Source organism: Cervus elaphus, chromosome 18 (assembly GCF_910594005.1).
Source record: "Cervus elaphus chromosome 18, mCerEla1.1, whole genome shotgun sequence".
Lineage (NCBI taxonomy): Eukaryota > Metazoa > Chordata > Mammalia > Artiodactyla > Cervidae > Cervus > Cervus elaphus.
The window spans coordinates 109682635-109698065 of NC_057832.1; the positions used below are offsets into that span (position 1 = coordinate 109682635).

A 15431-nucleotide genomic window follows, 5' to 3' on the forward strand; every position below is an offset into this window, starting at 1 on the left:
CCACACCCAAAAAATAAGTGAATCTTGAAAAAAAAAAAAGGTAGAAGAGGAAAGAAGGGATTACTCTGAGTGTAGCTTGTTGAGATTTTATTCCCCGACCCATAAAGGCTAGAGGAGCTTCCACGGGGGTGGGCACTGCTAGGACTGGTGGTTTCTTAGGAACATGCAAAGTACAGTCTACAGCTCTAGGGATGCTAAGGACGACGGCTCAGGCTCTCTTGCCACTTAATGTGGAGCCTTACGGAGCGTCTGCTGGTTGGAGGAGAGGCGGTGTTTTTGAAGGAAGTTCTAGGAGGGAGCCCTGGCAGCTGGCTCGCATTACAGTGGGGGTGGAGGAAAGGAATGCTGGCCCCCTGCAGCTGTGATCAATTTGCACAAAAGCCAGGGAGGGCGGAGATGCCCCAGTGGGAGGTTGGCTGGGCCACAAGGTTAAAAGATGGGCACAGGGGAGAAGGGTCAGGTCCCAGAATGCTTTGCTACTTGGTGGTGGTTCCTGAGGGTTGAAACATTAGTCCAGAGACCCCAGGATACCCTTGCGAGCACTCAGATTCTCCTGGAGAAGACGCTTCAGTTCTGGCTGCTACAAAGCCCTTGTGCCCTATGTGGTGGTGTTTAGTCAGTCAGTTGTGTCTGACTCTTTCCGATTCCATGGACTGAAGCACGCCAGGGTTTCCTGTCCTTCACCATCTCCAGAGTTTGCTCAAGCTCATGTCCATTGAGTCAGTGATGCCATCCAACCATCTCATCCTCTGTCGTCCCCTTCTCCTCATGCCCTCAATCTTTCCCAGCACCAAGGTCCTAGCCCAATTTGCAGTTAGTTATTACTATGCTCAGCAGCCTCCCAATTCACCTAGAAACCAGAAAGAGTCAAGCACAGAGCTTTCTCTAAGACGCTACCAGAAAAGTGAAGGATGAGTTTCCAGAGTTGGAGAGACCCCAGGAATTTGCGGAGTGAGTCCATCAGCATCCTTTAGGATTGCAGGCAAAGGATCTCTCTCTTTGTGCGTGATTCCCAGGAACCAGAGCGAGCAGTGATCTGATGTGGTCTGGGGCCTGCTGAGACATAGTGGGAGGTGGCTGCCATGCTTCCATTACTGTACTTTCAGACCCTGAAGAAATGTGTCACCGAGTTAAAAAAGAACCCAGGCTGGACCTCAACAAAACTGGGTCTGCTACTCCCTGTGTGATCTCAGGTAAAGCTCTTCTCCAAGGCCTCAGCTTCCTCATCTGTAACATAAGGAAAGTGGGTGTTCCAGCTTTAATGTCTGCCAACTATGAACTATGAGAGAGAGAGAGAGAAAGCCAGGAACTGGAGGTAGGAGCCAGGAGCTGAAAATAACTGACACTGAAAAAAACGCAGGCCTGGAGGGTAATTCTAAAGCTCACTGATGGAAACAGGACAGAAAAGCAAGGTGACATCTCATTCCGAGGAATTAGTGGATACAGTGTTGGAGAGTTTTTAGGTGGCCGCAGTAAGCCCCCGAAGGACTACACTTAGAGCCAGCACAGCCTGGAGGGACCTGACTCCAGAAGAGAGCTGGAGTATATATATATCCGAGATTCTGTTGGTGATGGGTTTGGAGTCAATTTGTGGCTATGCTATTGTCTAAACCTTGCTTCAAAGTTATCTTGGTGTTCATAGGCAAAAAAAAGAAAGGTAGTTAATATTTAATGTGTAATCAGTCTGATGGCATTTTCATAGCACTCTGCTGAACTAAAACACAGGTATCTCCCTGTTAGCTTCACGAGGACCTCTGAAGTAGTACTCTAGATGTTGGACCACCAAGATGGTGGCTACTCACACCCTCAAGTAGCCCTTGGCAAGCTCACTTGCCTGGAGAGGGTGTGCCACAAACCCAACCTTTTATTGAAACACTACGATGCAACTGACTGAGACAGGATACGGGGCCTCATTTAAGCCTACAGAAACTGATTAAAAATGAGGTAAAAGGAACACACAACAAGATGAAGGTGCACAGCTACACATGGACTTATTTGTGTAGTCACTCCATGTCAAGGCCAAGGTTCAAGTTCTACTATTTGTCCAGATTAGACCACCCAGTCCCACTTCTAGCTAATGAGCTAGAAGTCTGTCATTTAGCTTCTGGTGTGAATGCACTACGGAAAGATAAGTAAGTTTCTTGAATATTAAAAACCATCGTCCTGCCTAAAACTTTTACACAAATTGTTTACGTGCAGCTCTGATTCTCTTATTCAGCCTAGTGTGTAGATTTGGCCAAAAGCTTGGGAACTGAAATTAATAAACGAAAAAACAAAATGTTTATCATCAGGGAAATGAGGAAAGGGGTATAGGAAAATATTTATTTAGGTTGTTATGACAACAGAACAAGCGATCACAACAACATTCTTTCTTTCCCATCTGCTAAACTTTGGCTTGACAGAGCCTTAAGAAACACTCAACGTCCACCGTAAAGATGAAACGGAGCAAGAATGTTATTCTAAATTTGATAGATTTTTGGCTCCACTTAAAACCCTTTTATAACTCATACAATATTTGCCACAACTCCCAGCAATTTCCTCTTGCAGTGGGCAGACGCACTTCCAACGATGAGGAAATGACTTGTGTGGGGGGAGGGTGCTGGTGGCAGCGACCACAGGCCTCTGGCAGGCTGACGTTCTCCCCGGGATGTCACGGGGCCGCTCACTGAGCCTGCGGCGTGCCCTATTCTCATGCCCTGCTCCATGGCCTTGAGGAGATGGGGTGCTACAGATGGGAACCTGCGGCAGCCTACTTCTACTTCCAGCTGAGCAGGGCTAGAAATCAGGGCATGCACAGCCCGTAGAGAGCGAGTGGTGCCCGCTGGTGAGGGTGAAAGCACTGGCTGAACTTAGGCTGAAGGCTTTCTTCAGAGACTTCCAGGTCAGACGACTTGCAGCCAGCCACTGGTTTGTCATGGCCGAGCTGAAGAATGCTTCAGTTCCCTAGAGCTACTTTCCCCAAAATCAGGAGTAGGTGGAGGCTGATTCCTCCCAGAGGAACCCCTTAGGTGGAGCAGGCTGGAGAAGAGAACATGGGTTCTGGCTTTCTCACTCAGTAACTTCACATGCACCATGTTCTCTGGCGGTGTTGCTGGGCTCTGATCATTAGCTAGGTCCCTGTTTCACAGGTGAGCCAGACTTCCTGTGTGGGCTCTCTGTTAGGGGAGGGGGTAAGTCTGAGGGTCAGAGAGACCCCTAAAGAGGAGGCTGCGCTGAGGCCCCCTCAGAAGCAAGCACTTAAAGCTGCAAGAGGAGGTACAGATGGTGCCCTGACTTCTGAACAAAGGCTAGCACAGAGGCCTGGGAGTCGGAGAGTGGGTTTGTAACATGGGGTATATTTATTTATCTTCAACCCAGATAAGGTTAAGTGGGGTGTTAGAAGGGCACTCACAATTAGTTTCCTCAGCACCTCACCATCCTGAAGTGCCTACATTTAGAAGCACTCTCAGGAAAATGCTATCGAGATGGTTTCTACTGAATCAGACCCCCTGGGAGAGTAGTGGGCCACGTGAGGGTGGAATCCCAGAGCATCTGAGCTGAAGGGGTCTCATGGGAATCACACAGCTGGGCAGAGGAGGTGGTTGTCCCCTGGGACACTGGAAAGCACAGGATGCCTGAGACGGATGAGTCCTGGGTCAGGAATGGGGGCAGGGTACTTCAGCAGGTCTGGGACCAAGACTGATGGGTGGGCAGAGATCAAGGGATGTGGCAGACACCTGGGGCACCCCAGCCCACGGACTCAGAGAAGGTCAGAGCTAGGAGAGACTCTGGAGGTTCCCTCAGCCACCTGCCTCACGGGGGTCCCGGCTGGAAGGGTGGGTGGGGGTGGGCCCTGGAGAGAAAAGCACAGATGTCTGAGCTTCCTCAGGAGACAATTCTGGCTGGCCTGCCAAGCACAGAGCAGGTTGTGACAGCACGTTTTTAAAAAGACTGTCCCACCTCCAACTAATAAAAATAAATGAAAAAATAAAAAAAATAAAAAAATAAAAAGACTGTCCCTATGTATCTGTGTAGACAGACAGCCTCACAGATACTCCTCCACCCCACCCAGACCACGGTGGCCTGCTCGCCCCCTCGTCTTCTCTGCAGCCAGCTACCCCTGTCTGATCCCAGCTCTCCACTGACCCCTTCCTTGAGCAAAGTGACTTCACTTAGTCACTTTATTAGTTAGTTAGTGAAGTCACTAACTTAGTTAGTTAGTGAAGTCACTCAGTCGTGTCCGACTCTTTGTGACCGCATGGACTGTAGCCTACCAGGCTCCTCTGTCCATGGGATTTTCCAGGCAAGTTAGTCTCCTGCTAACAGAACCGAACTGATGGAGTTCTCGAGAGGCTGAGAGAACGGAGGAGCCCGGCCCAGGGCAGCTGGCTCCTGGGCTCCCTCAGGGCTCCGCTGCTGCTGTTCGCATTAGGTTCACGCACACTGTGCCTTCTGCTTCAGCGCTCTCAGGGCCTTTCTCTCTTTTCCAGCCTCTTCAGATCTGCACTTAACTAGTGCTGGCTGAAAAGCAAGTTTATTGAGCGAGAGAGAGAACACTTGAAGCCATTTGTAATGGGACAATCACGGGCTACTTCTGGGGACAATGAGACACCGGAGCCCTAGCAATTCAGAGCTCTGAGTGGCTGGGCATGGAGGAGCCCTTGTTTCCTAAATGAGGAAACCCAGGGCCAGCAGCTGAGGATGTTCAGGCCTCCCTGCTGGCTGGGAAGTCCCCTCCCATGGGATGGGACGTGTCAGCCTGAATGTCGTAAAGGGTCTGCAATGTAATTTCGGTATTTCATACACACATGCGTGCACATGCACACACTGGCTCCGGATCCAAAGAGGGCACCCAAGTTATCCACATCCCCGCGCCCCCACCCGACAAAAATCCTACCTCCTCAGTGCCCCACGGCTGGCAGCTGCTGCAAAAGAAAACAGCCAGTGGGCAGTAACAGCCTTACGGCAAGAACAGCGTCCTGCGGCCACGGCTGGCATCTTACCCTCTTGTGGGTGTTTGCTGCTCCAAGAGACTAAATCTCTCAGGGCAGAGTGCCAGGCACCCTGGGAGGCAGGGTGATGACAGAAACCCCAAAGTCCCTCCAATCAGACCACTGCAGTGACTTGTCTCCTGCCAGGGCAGGAGTGGAGGGGGATGGGAGGACTGAACAATACCCGGCAGTGCGCAGGCCCCATGCTCAGGGAGGGGTTCCTTTCATTGTCTCTCATGACAACAGCTCTGTGTGAGTCCCACCTGTCAACCCAGAAGTCTCTCCAGGGACACGGTGGAGTGGCCAAGTCCTTCCCCAGAGGTCTCTGTCCTAAGCCCTTCCAGGTGTCTTGGCACCCAAAGCCTCTGACATATGCCCACTGCTGCCCTTCAGGGATGCCTCTGTCTTTTTTTTTTTTTTTTTTATGCCTCTGTCTTTGATGTGGCTCCCTCCCTTTCTGTTCCCACCTTCTCTTTTCATTGTCCCTTTTTGAGAAAAATAGATGATATTATCCCTTCTCCTTCCCGCCTGAAGAAAGCCTGGGTTAGAGTAGGGGGCCACAGGCCCTGGTCCCCTGCTCCTCTTGAGTCACGTCCATCTTCTCAGATACTTGGGCAGGCTGGACCCTTCCTGAGCCTGACATCTTTAAATCAGAAGCAAGCACCCCTCGGGGCTGTTTGCCCCATCTTCACTCCCTGGAGGGCCTTCCACTCCTGACCTGGGTCTTTCGGAGATCCATCACTTTCCCCTCCTCCCAAGGAAAGCCTGAGAATCCTACAACTAAAAATATGGTGGAGACTGGGGGATGGTGGGGCTTCCAGAGAATACAGAGAGTCACTAGAGCACTGGTGAAATCTGATCCTGGTCACGGAAGGGTTATTCCTCATCCTCAGCTTGCAGGCCCCCACCTTGAGAACTCTCTGGTCTGAATCCCCCAGTGCCCGGGGATCTTGGAGAGCTGCCCACAGCACCAGCTGCAGGCTAGAGGCAGGGCCTGCCGACAAGAGTGCTCAGAGAGTACAATAACTGTGACATTGAACGTGAATAGCTGACTCTCAGGCAGGCCGGGGGCAGCCTAGGAGGAGCCCAGTGGCTGCGGTCCAGTGACCGAGCGTGAGCAAGGTGACCAGATGGGCTGCGGTGGAGACAGGGCTGGATTCCATCTCCCACCACGCCTCTGGACGGACCCCACATTCACACGCTTTGTCCTTTGCACTCTTCCTTCCCTTTTCTTCTTCTTCCCTTTTGTCTTCTAGAGTCGAGAGTCATTATTTCCTCTCCAAACCGATTTTTACATGTTTTTGGCACGGCTTCCTTCCAGATGGACTCTCAGCTGGCCCCTCCCGCTTGGCCGGCTCATCTCGAGCCAGGACCCACGTCTCAGCCCTCCCTGGAGCAGCAGCCACCACTTGCGCCTCTGCGCCCTCAGTTCCAAAGTGAGGAAGGCTCTGATTTGAAATGATGAAAATGCCAAGAATTCTTTTTTTTTTCTTTTTTTTTTTTTAAAGTTCAGAATTAACCCCAACCCTTATCTGCATCTTCTTCAGGATCTTCTTTGATTCGTGACCTGGACTTTGCCAGTTACCGAATGTGACCCCTGGGATGTGGGTGCACCCTGCTGGGCTGCGGGCCTCTGTGCGTGGATTCTGTTGGCACGCCTCTGCTCTGTCTGTGCCTCCCGCCTGGTCCTGCGGCCCTCCCGGGAGCCGGGCCCTGCCCGCCTCTGCCAGTTCCTGGCTCTCCCCTCGGTTCCACCACACTGAGCTGCTTGCAGTTCCTGAAGGAACCCTTGGCCTCCCCTCTCCCTGCCGCTGTACTGACAGCTCCTTTTGCCTGGAACATGCTTTCTACTTGCTCTTGGCCTTAAGATGCAGGGAACTCGTCCACGAATGAGAACCCTCTGCCTCGAGTCGGCCTTTACAGCACAGTACTGGGTGGTCTGTTTACTTCTCCATCCCCCCGCCGGACTGAGGCCTCTTGAAGCACAGCGCTTGTCTTTTCCCCGTTTGCCCAGCACGTGGTAGGGTGCCCAGCACCTAGCAGAATGAGTGGACAGCCGGCCAAGTACCAGATGAGCAGAGTGCAGAGGGGCAGACTCAGCCCACTTTACACAACTCGGGGGCCTCACAAGCCTCCAGCCTCAGCGGCCGCTGACTCTCACTCCTTCCGCAGAGGAGCTGCCTCTGAACTCCAGGCCATCCCCAGCTACAGGTTCCACCCCGTGCGAGACTGACCGTCACGCAAACACTTTAGAGACAGTGCGAGACTGACCGTCGTGCAAACACTGCAGCGGAAGTTGCCAAGGTTTGCTACCTGAGCTTGTCTGCGATGAAGATGACCCTCCTTTCCAGGAGCAGGGAGGCAAAAACGCAGAGCAGGTGTCGGACGCTGAGAGAGGAGAAGAGAGACTCAAAGTCCACGTGTTCGAGCCGGGAGTCCAGTGGACGGCACAGTTCAATCACCTGTCGGGGAACACGAGCGGCCTGAGGGGGGCCCGCCTGGTCAGCCAGGGCTCTCACGCACCGGGCAGGCCTGGGGCTCTGTGGTCCTCAGCAGAGAGGCCCACTGCCAGGGGAGGAGGGAGACGAAAACAGGAAAACCAGAGGGACTGGGGAAAGAAAGATGGCGGGAGACTGGGAAAGGAGGTATGTTTGGTAGGGACTCAGTCTCACTGTTGCATGTGAGGGTAGTTTGTGTGGAGCTGGGGAGACAGGACACAGAACCAGAGCCCCTCGGGCCATGATGGCGAGCCCGCCCCTCCCACCCCATCGACGACACATGTGAGCCCCCACAGGGAGTTTTGAGGGCTGGTCCCTTGCAGTCCCACAGCAGAGCGTCTGATCTCACAAGGCACTCACAGGCTCACAAAGAGGGACCAGCAGCTCCAAGCACTTCTTTCAAGGCTCCCCTCCTCTACAAGGTGATTCTTTTTTGTTTTTTTTTTTTTTTTACAAGGCGATTCTTAATGAACTTGACCCCGTTCCAACCCCTCCCCAGGGATGGCTCTTTCAGCTTGTATGCGTACTGTGCACATATCTCCTCCCTCTGGACTTGTCGGCATGTTCCTGAGTTCATCTCAAGTCACTACTCACGAGCATGCTCTTCGTGGCGAGCAGAACCTGGCTTCTGCTCTCAGCATGGCACCAGCCTGGTGCTGCCTGGACAGCGGGGCTCACTAAGGTTAACTTCCCCATGCCCAAGTCACCTGCATCCATATGGGGTGGTTTAGGATTCTCCAGCAGCAGAGAGACCGCTGCTCTCTGTGCTGGGAAGTTGAGCAGTTCCAGAATATCCCAGACACATCCTTGTCCTCCCCTGTCCCCAGAGGTGACCTGCTTTTCAGAGGGCCTTTAGAACTGGAGACGCAAGGCTAAATGGGTCACATACAAGGACAGGAAGATGAAAACAAGCTCTGGTATCAAATCCCACCCAGCCAAGGAAAGGGACATACTTCAAAGTCTGGGATGAATAAAAAGTAGCACCTGAGCTTGTCTTCCCTGAAAAGAATCTGCTTTGCATATTAAGTGGTAGCGGTGATATAGATCAAAACCCTAAAAAGGTTCAAATACGATTTACGAAGGTGGTGGGCTATTAAGAGAAGCTAAAGATGTTCACTGCCCTGGCACAGTTCTCTCCTCCAGCAACCAATGGATGGACTGGACTTAGGGTGGAATTTATGATTCTCTCACAGATGGATGATCTGGGCCGGCTTGAGGAGCAAGAGGCCACCACTGAATCTGACAGCCCACTGAAGCCAGCCCGTGGGATCACTGGGACCCGATCACTGTCAGACGCCCCTGGGACAGGAGAGGACTCCGACGGCGTACCTCAGTTCCTGATCCGGGCAAGAAGTTCTTGACCACAATGGTTTTGCCCAAGGCTGGGAAGGGGGCTTCCATAACGCTCCTCATGAGAGGCTGGACCAGGGCAGGAGAGATGCCTCGTCGTTTTTCCACCTCATCCAAGATCTGTAAGGGACAGAAAAGCAGCTCAGCTATCCTGAAGTCAGGCTTCGAGGTGCAGCTCTCTTCCAGATGAAGGGGGCCTGCCACCGAGGCTGAGGAACCGTGGGGAAGCCTGGGGGTCCTCATCAGGCCAAACCTACAGTCTCTTTCACCTTGTGCATTAAGACCAGATTCACCCTCTCTGCAGCCACTCTTTTTCCATGTGAGTCTGCAATTTCTCCCACTTAAAGGGCGAAGTCTAGTTCCTGGCCCCCTTGACTTTGAAAACTGTCCTGTTTGTCAGTTTGCATACCCCTGTGACATTGACTATAATATATGTTCTCCATGGGAAGAATAGTGCCCCCACAAGGAGGTAAAAATTGGTTTGGGATTGGTGAAAAAACTTAGGTATCGTGAGGGTTTGTGCCCTTCTAAGGGGCCAAAGTGGGAGAAGGCAATGGCAACCCACTCCAGTACTCTTGCCTGGAAAATCCCATGGACGGAGGAGCCTGGTAGGCTGCAGTCCATGGGGTCTCGAAGAGTCGGACAAGACTGAGCGACTTCACTTTCACTTTTTACTTTCATGCATTGGAGAAGGAAATGGCAACCCACTCCAGTGTTCTTGCCTGGAGAATCCCAGAGATGGGGGAGCCTGGTGGGCTGCCGTCTATGGGGTCGCACAGAGTCAGACACAACTGAAGCGACTTAGCAGCAGCAGCAGCAGCAAGGGGCCAAAGTACATAAACAGGTATGTGATATATCTGTGGAACTGAATTTTCTCTGGGGGGAAGCCATTAGGACAACACAAACAAAAACCAATGAGATATCACTTGACAGCCATTAGGATGACTGTAATAAAAAAAACAGGTTAACAGGTGTTGGTGAGGAAGTGGAGAGATTGGAACCCTCATACACTGCAGATGGAAATGTAAACTAGTGAAGTTTTTCTTTTGAAAATAGTCTGGAGGCTCCTCAAAAAATTAAACATATACTACCCAGCAGATCCACTCCTAGGTATTTAACCAATGGAAATGAAAACATGTTCACACGAAAACTTGAACATGAATGCTCAAGGCAGCATTATTCATAGTAGCCAAAAAAGGAAATAACCTAAACACACATTAACTTACGAATAATAAGCAAAATGTGTTACCTATATAATGGAATATTATTCAATATGATGGAATAAAATACTAACACCTGCTACAACATGGATGAATTTTGAAAATGCTGCTAAGTGAAATAAGCCAGACACAAAAGGGACAAATATTATATGATTCCACTTACATGAGATCCTCGAGTCAAACTCATAAAAGAGACAGAAAGTAGAGTAGAGTGGTGGTTGCCAGGGGCTGGGGGAGGAGAGGACAGAGGGTTAGTGTTTAATGGGCACTGAATTTTAGTCTGGGGAGAAATGAAAGAGTTCTGGAGATAGATGGTGGTACAACAAAGTGAATAAACATAATGCCAATCAACTGTACACCTAAAAATGACTGAAATGGTTAAGTTAATGTTATGTATGTTTTAGCACAGTAAAAAGAAAATAATATGACAAAAAGTTAAAAATAATTTCACGGGGAGGAGAGGCAACTGAGGAAAAAAAAATATCTAAAAAGGCTGCTCACTAGAACAATAATGAAAAAAAGTTGAGGACCACTGGGCAGGCAGGATGAGGCAGAAGTGACCGTGTGCCAGCCAGTGCTAAGCCCAGAGCTTGGGAGGCAAGCAGAAACTTGCCTTACGTGTTTCTGCTTGCCTCCCTCTGCATGCGTAGGACGGCTTGCTTCCTGTCTCAGGGGTGACAGACCTGCATCCAGACTTGCAGATGAAGCACAGCCCAGCCAGCCTGGACCAGCCAACCCCCAGCCTACCGGCAGCACAACAATGAGTGAGCCACGGATTCCAGCAGAGCAGAACCCCAGAGCCCTGCCCCTCCGTGGGAGTCAATGGTAGCTGCTTTAAGCCACTGTGGTTTGACAGCAGCATTCCAACAATACTTATGCTTTCTTCAGAGATTCTGAGAGCTGTTCTTACCCATTATCCCTTTGTCTATACTAAAGGACAATTTGCCATCATGGTCCTTGTCCCTCACCTAGAAATAGCCTGAGGTCTTGGAATCAGTTAGCCAAAGCTCTGTCTATGGTTCTATGCTGAATATTTGCTGTGTGGTCATTGGCAAGTATTCATACTATATTCTTAAAAAATTCCCAGTCACAAAACTGACATGAAAATGCAGGATTGTGCATCACACGAGTATGTTAGGATATTCGCTTGCTCTGCCCATGATGTAGCAATGTAGCTTATGTGAACTTAAGAAAGCTCGGACTGAAATACGTGCTGAAGGACTTAAAATACATGTATAGATTATATATTTATGTCTCGTTAACAGAAGAAACAAATGTTGAGTTATACCTAAATTTTGAGATTGGCATCAGACAGCATAGTAATTATCTCCTACACACCAATCCAGAATACTGGGGTGGCTGAGCCAATTCACCATGGCAAACCCTACATCCTGATAAATTGCTTCATTTTCCAAAAAGGAGGGCCAAATTATACTAAGATTTTGACAGAGGGCTTCCCTATAGCTCAGTTGGTAAAGAATCCGCCTGCAATGTGGGAGACCTGGGTTCGATTCCTGGGTTAGGAAGATCCCCTGGAGAAGGGAAAGGCTCCTCACTCCAGTATTCTGGCCTGGAGAATTCCGTGGACTGTATAGTCCATGGGGTCGCAAAGAGTTGGACACGACTGAGTGACCTTCACTTTCACTTTGGCAGACTTAGAGTAGTCTTACAATAACAAATCACACACACACACACACAACAGATACACACACAACACACACATATACAACACATAATGTGACAAAGGATAATGCGTAAGAGAGGGAAGGTAAAACACATGGAACATTCTGGGGAGAGCCTTTGCCCCTCCATCCTCAACTGCAATTAGTTTGTCCTTTTCCCCTCCCTCACTTTCTGGGCCACAACCTTCATCCACTCATTTCCTGTCCCAGTGATTTTATCTCAGTGAGGCTCAAGGAAAGGAGGAGGAGGAAGTGGCAAGGAAAACAGGTGCAGGAATAAGAAGATAAAAAGTCCTGGGAGTTGGGGTGTCTCCTGAGTCCTCCTGGGCCCTGTAACTCCCATGCACTCCCTCCCTTCTCTGGGGTCCAAGTCCTCACCTTTGAAAAGAGGCTGAAGCATCCCAGGCGGCTCACGATGCAGTAAACTTCGGGGAGACGCTTTCCTTTGCCACCAGGCTTTTGGGAGTGAAACACAAGGAGATTATGAGTGTGACCAATCTCAGGGGAGGAAAGACCCCAGATGTTTTTTATCATGGTGCCAACTGTTTCCACACACCAGAGTTTTTGAAAATCAAGAAGGTAAGCAGTTACCAATACCCCGTCTTACAGGTGGAACCACTTCTGGTTATGTAGACATGTGTTAAAATTCTCCTAAAGGGACCAAATCAAGAGTTCTGTGCACACAGTAGGTGCTCAATGTGGCCTACAGAACCATAAAATGAGGAATCTTGTTTATTCATATCACTGTGGTTTTTCTCAAGGAAATTATTTATTCCTTATAAATTATAAGAACTCCAAATGAGAAATCATTTCTAAAAACCCTTTTTGGAAACTATTAATTTTCAAAACAAAAAAGGAAAACAATCTCAAAACTTAAACTCCAAAGTAATTATAGTAACAGAATTTATTATCCCACTTAACTTTTTCAATTATTATCCATACTTTTTTTATTCACTAACTCAACAAATATTTACTGAGCAGCCACTATGTGCCACACATTATTCTTGACTATATTAGCCTGTGTATAATAAGACTAAAATATGCTCTCAGTGGAAAATGATTTGCCACTACTGAAGGTATTCCCAAAAATGGGCCTCAAAAAGACAAGTTCTAAAATGTTTTGGCATGATCTCACTGAAGTAAGTGTCTGACTTTTAAAGGTTCATGTTCTGAAGGAAACACTTAAATTATTTGTGTCATGAACAGTAAAACCATCCTTCTTCGGCCCTTACCACTATTATGAAAGCTCTCTGTAAGCTCTCAGAGTCTGTTGAGCACACTTTATTAGAGAGGACACCTGCCTTAAGGGAGGATGGTCATTTATTTGGCAGGGAAAACAGTGGAGAAAGAATTTTCTTTCCAAGGGGGGCAGACAGTGTTTCCATCCACAGTGAGGCTCATGTGGACCCCCAAACACTCCTCCCTGTGTTTAACGGCCCTGACGAACTTGCTCCACATACTGTCCTTCTCTTGTGGCCTGTGGAGAATGAGGCCCTAGGAAGCCAGTGGGGGCTCCGCACGGAGCTCTCGCCGCCCGAGAACAGGGGGTACTGACCAGCAGTCTTCGGCAATAACCAAACCTTCTGCTCCCATCTTCTCCAGTTAAGACAAAGGAGAATGTTTCACTGTGGTTGGGAAAATGAAAGGGAATGTGTTACTCTCCGACCACAGTGCTATGAGACTAGATATCAATTACAAGAAAAAAACTGTAGGAAACACAAACACATGGAGATTAAACAACACGTTTCTAAATAACCAACAGGTTACTGAAGAAATCAAAAGGGAAGTAAAAAAATTTCTAGAAACAAATGACAGTGAAAACAGGACAACTCAAAACCTATGGGATGCAGCAAAAGCAGTTCTAAGTGGGAAGTTTATAGCAATACAATCCTACCTCAAGAAACAGGAAAAACATCGAATAGACAACCTAACTTTACATCTAAAGCAACTGGAAAAAGGAGAGGAAGTGTGTTACAAAACAGAACAAAAGTCACATTGTGCTGAGCCACCAGGGGACGTTCAGGAGGAGGCTGTCAAAAAGCGCAGCTCCCTGTCCCACCCGTCCATCTCTGGGCTGTGGCTCCAGAGTCTCTTTCAGGGACACGGGGATCTCAAGTGTCGCTGTGTCCTGAGAGGAAGTGAGGACTTTTCTTTCCACCCTCAGCCCTCATATAATCCTATCACCTGGGCCATCCCATCGAACAGACACAGTGGTCACTGGTCCTCTCCTGGGGTGAGCCCGGGAGTGACTCAAGACTGGGGGGCGGGGGTGGGGGGAGCTGGGTAGCAGTAGGCAGTGGTGGTGCCCTTCTTGGAGCTGCCCATGGGGCATCTCTCCTGGGTACCGAGGCTGCGACAGTCCTTAAAGACTGCTGGACCAACTTCAAGGTACTCAGTGTCTCTCGAACACAGGATTTGGAGCCTCCTGAGTTTGGTCAGTTGTTGAGACCTCTGATAAAATATTTCCACCCAACAACATGGGTTAAAAGCAGAAACGTAAACTTGATCACAATCTGAGTAACGGCTGGATGTGTTGCTGAAGAAGTATTTTCACAGCACTGGACAAGGTCTTCTTACACTACAAATTACCTTATTGCCCATCATGTCAGCTTATGAATCACATTCCAAGATGGAGTGGGAGGTCTGGGAACCTGCACATTTGGCAAAATGAGTCTTGTCTTCAGGCATGCTTTACAAACACTCGTGGGGGAAATTTACACACTCGAGTCCGTCAGGATTGCTTTCCAGGAGGACTGACTGACGTGTGGGCTCTGCCGTCGACGACCTCTCTAGAGCTCTCACTTTAGCCTTGGCGGGGTGGGGGGAGGGTGGGGAGACGCCAGCACATACCTGGTAAACTGCTGGACCGGAGTCCAGTCCTTGGCGTCGGGGAAACAGAACTGGGGGATAGCCTTCAGCTGGTCCTCAGCTTCCCTCATGAACTTGAACGACCTTTCCAGCTGCAGGGAGAAGGGCGAGAGGAGGTTGGAGAATAAGCCCCGGCGTGAGCAAGACAGATGCTCGACAGGCGCACACAGCCCCCACGGCCCTGAAGTCATAACTGTCGCCTTAACCTCCACGCTGAGGAGGGCTTGCAGCTCAGGCTTAAGCTATTTTCTCCCTCAGGGTAGTGTCAACTACAGTCTTACGCGGGAGCAAGGAGAAGAAAACAGCGTGCTTTAGAGAAATGTTCTCTATGCCTAACAGTCTGAAATATAAGCATTTTAATCAATAAGGAAGAGCTGTCATAGCAATGGCTTCCAAATCAGAGACTCACAAATCTGCAAGGCAGAGCCGCATATCTATTCTTCTGAGGTCTGGACCCAGGCAAAGCCAGCCCTCTTCGATCTCGGCTGAGATGTTTTACAGCCCTTCTTAGTGAATCCATCCAGCTAAATTACGTTATACAGTGAAATTTAATTCATTTCAGCACTAAAGGAATATCAGAACTAAAGGAAAACTAGATGCCAGGCTGACTTTTAGAGAGAAGGAAATAAGCCCAGAGAAGTTAAGTGATTTGTCCATGATCACACAGCTAGAATGGAATCTAGGAAAGACTCAAAATGATCTTAATCTCTGACTTCTTGCTCTCTGATTTATCTGACACATCACAGACTGTAGGAATATCATCTCACTTCAAAATGGAATGAATGGATGAAGTCTGGACTTAGGGATTATATTTAAAGTCGTGACTCTGCTTGTTCTGTGTCT

General features: G+C 49.3%; 1 protein-coding gene across 2 annotated transcripts in view; it reads right to left on the reverse strand.

Moving 5' to 3' along the window:
* Positions 1-15431, reverse strand: part of DENND2A (DENN domain containing 2A) — a 98255-nt gene that overhangs the window by 13670 nt on the left and 69154 nt on the right. For both annotated transcript variants that reach the window (XM_043872530.1, XM_043872531.1), the window contains 5 exons: positions 14571-14680; positions 13276-13345; positions 12099-12176; positions 8798-8938; positions 7284-7432 (listed from right to left, as the gene is read on the reverse strand). In XM_043872530.1, the coding sequence (XP_043728465.1) occupies positions 7284-7432; positions 8798-8938; positions 12099-12176; positions 13276-13345; positions 14571-14680 (548 nt within the window). The remainder of the gene's footprint in view (positions 1-7283; positions 7433-8797; positions 8939-12098; positions 12177-13275; positions 13346-14570; positions 14681-15431) is intronic.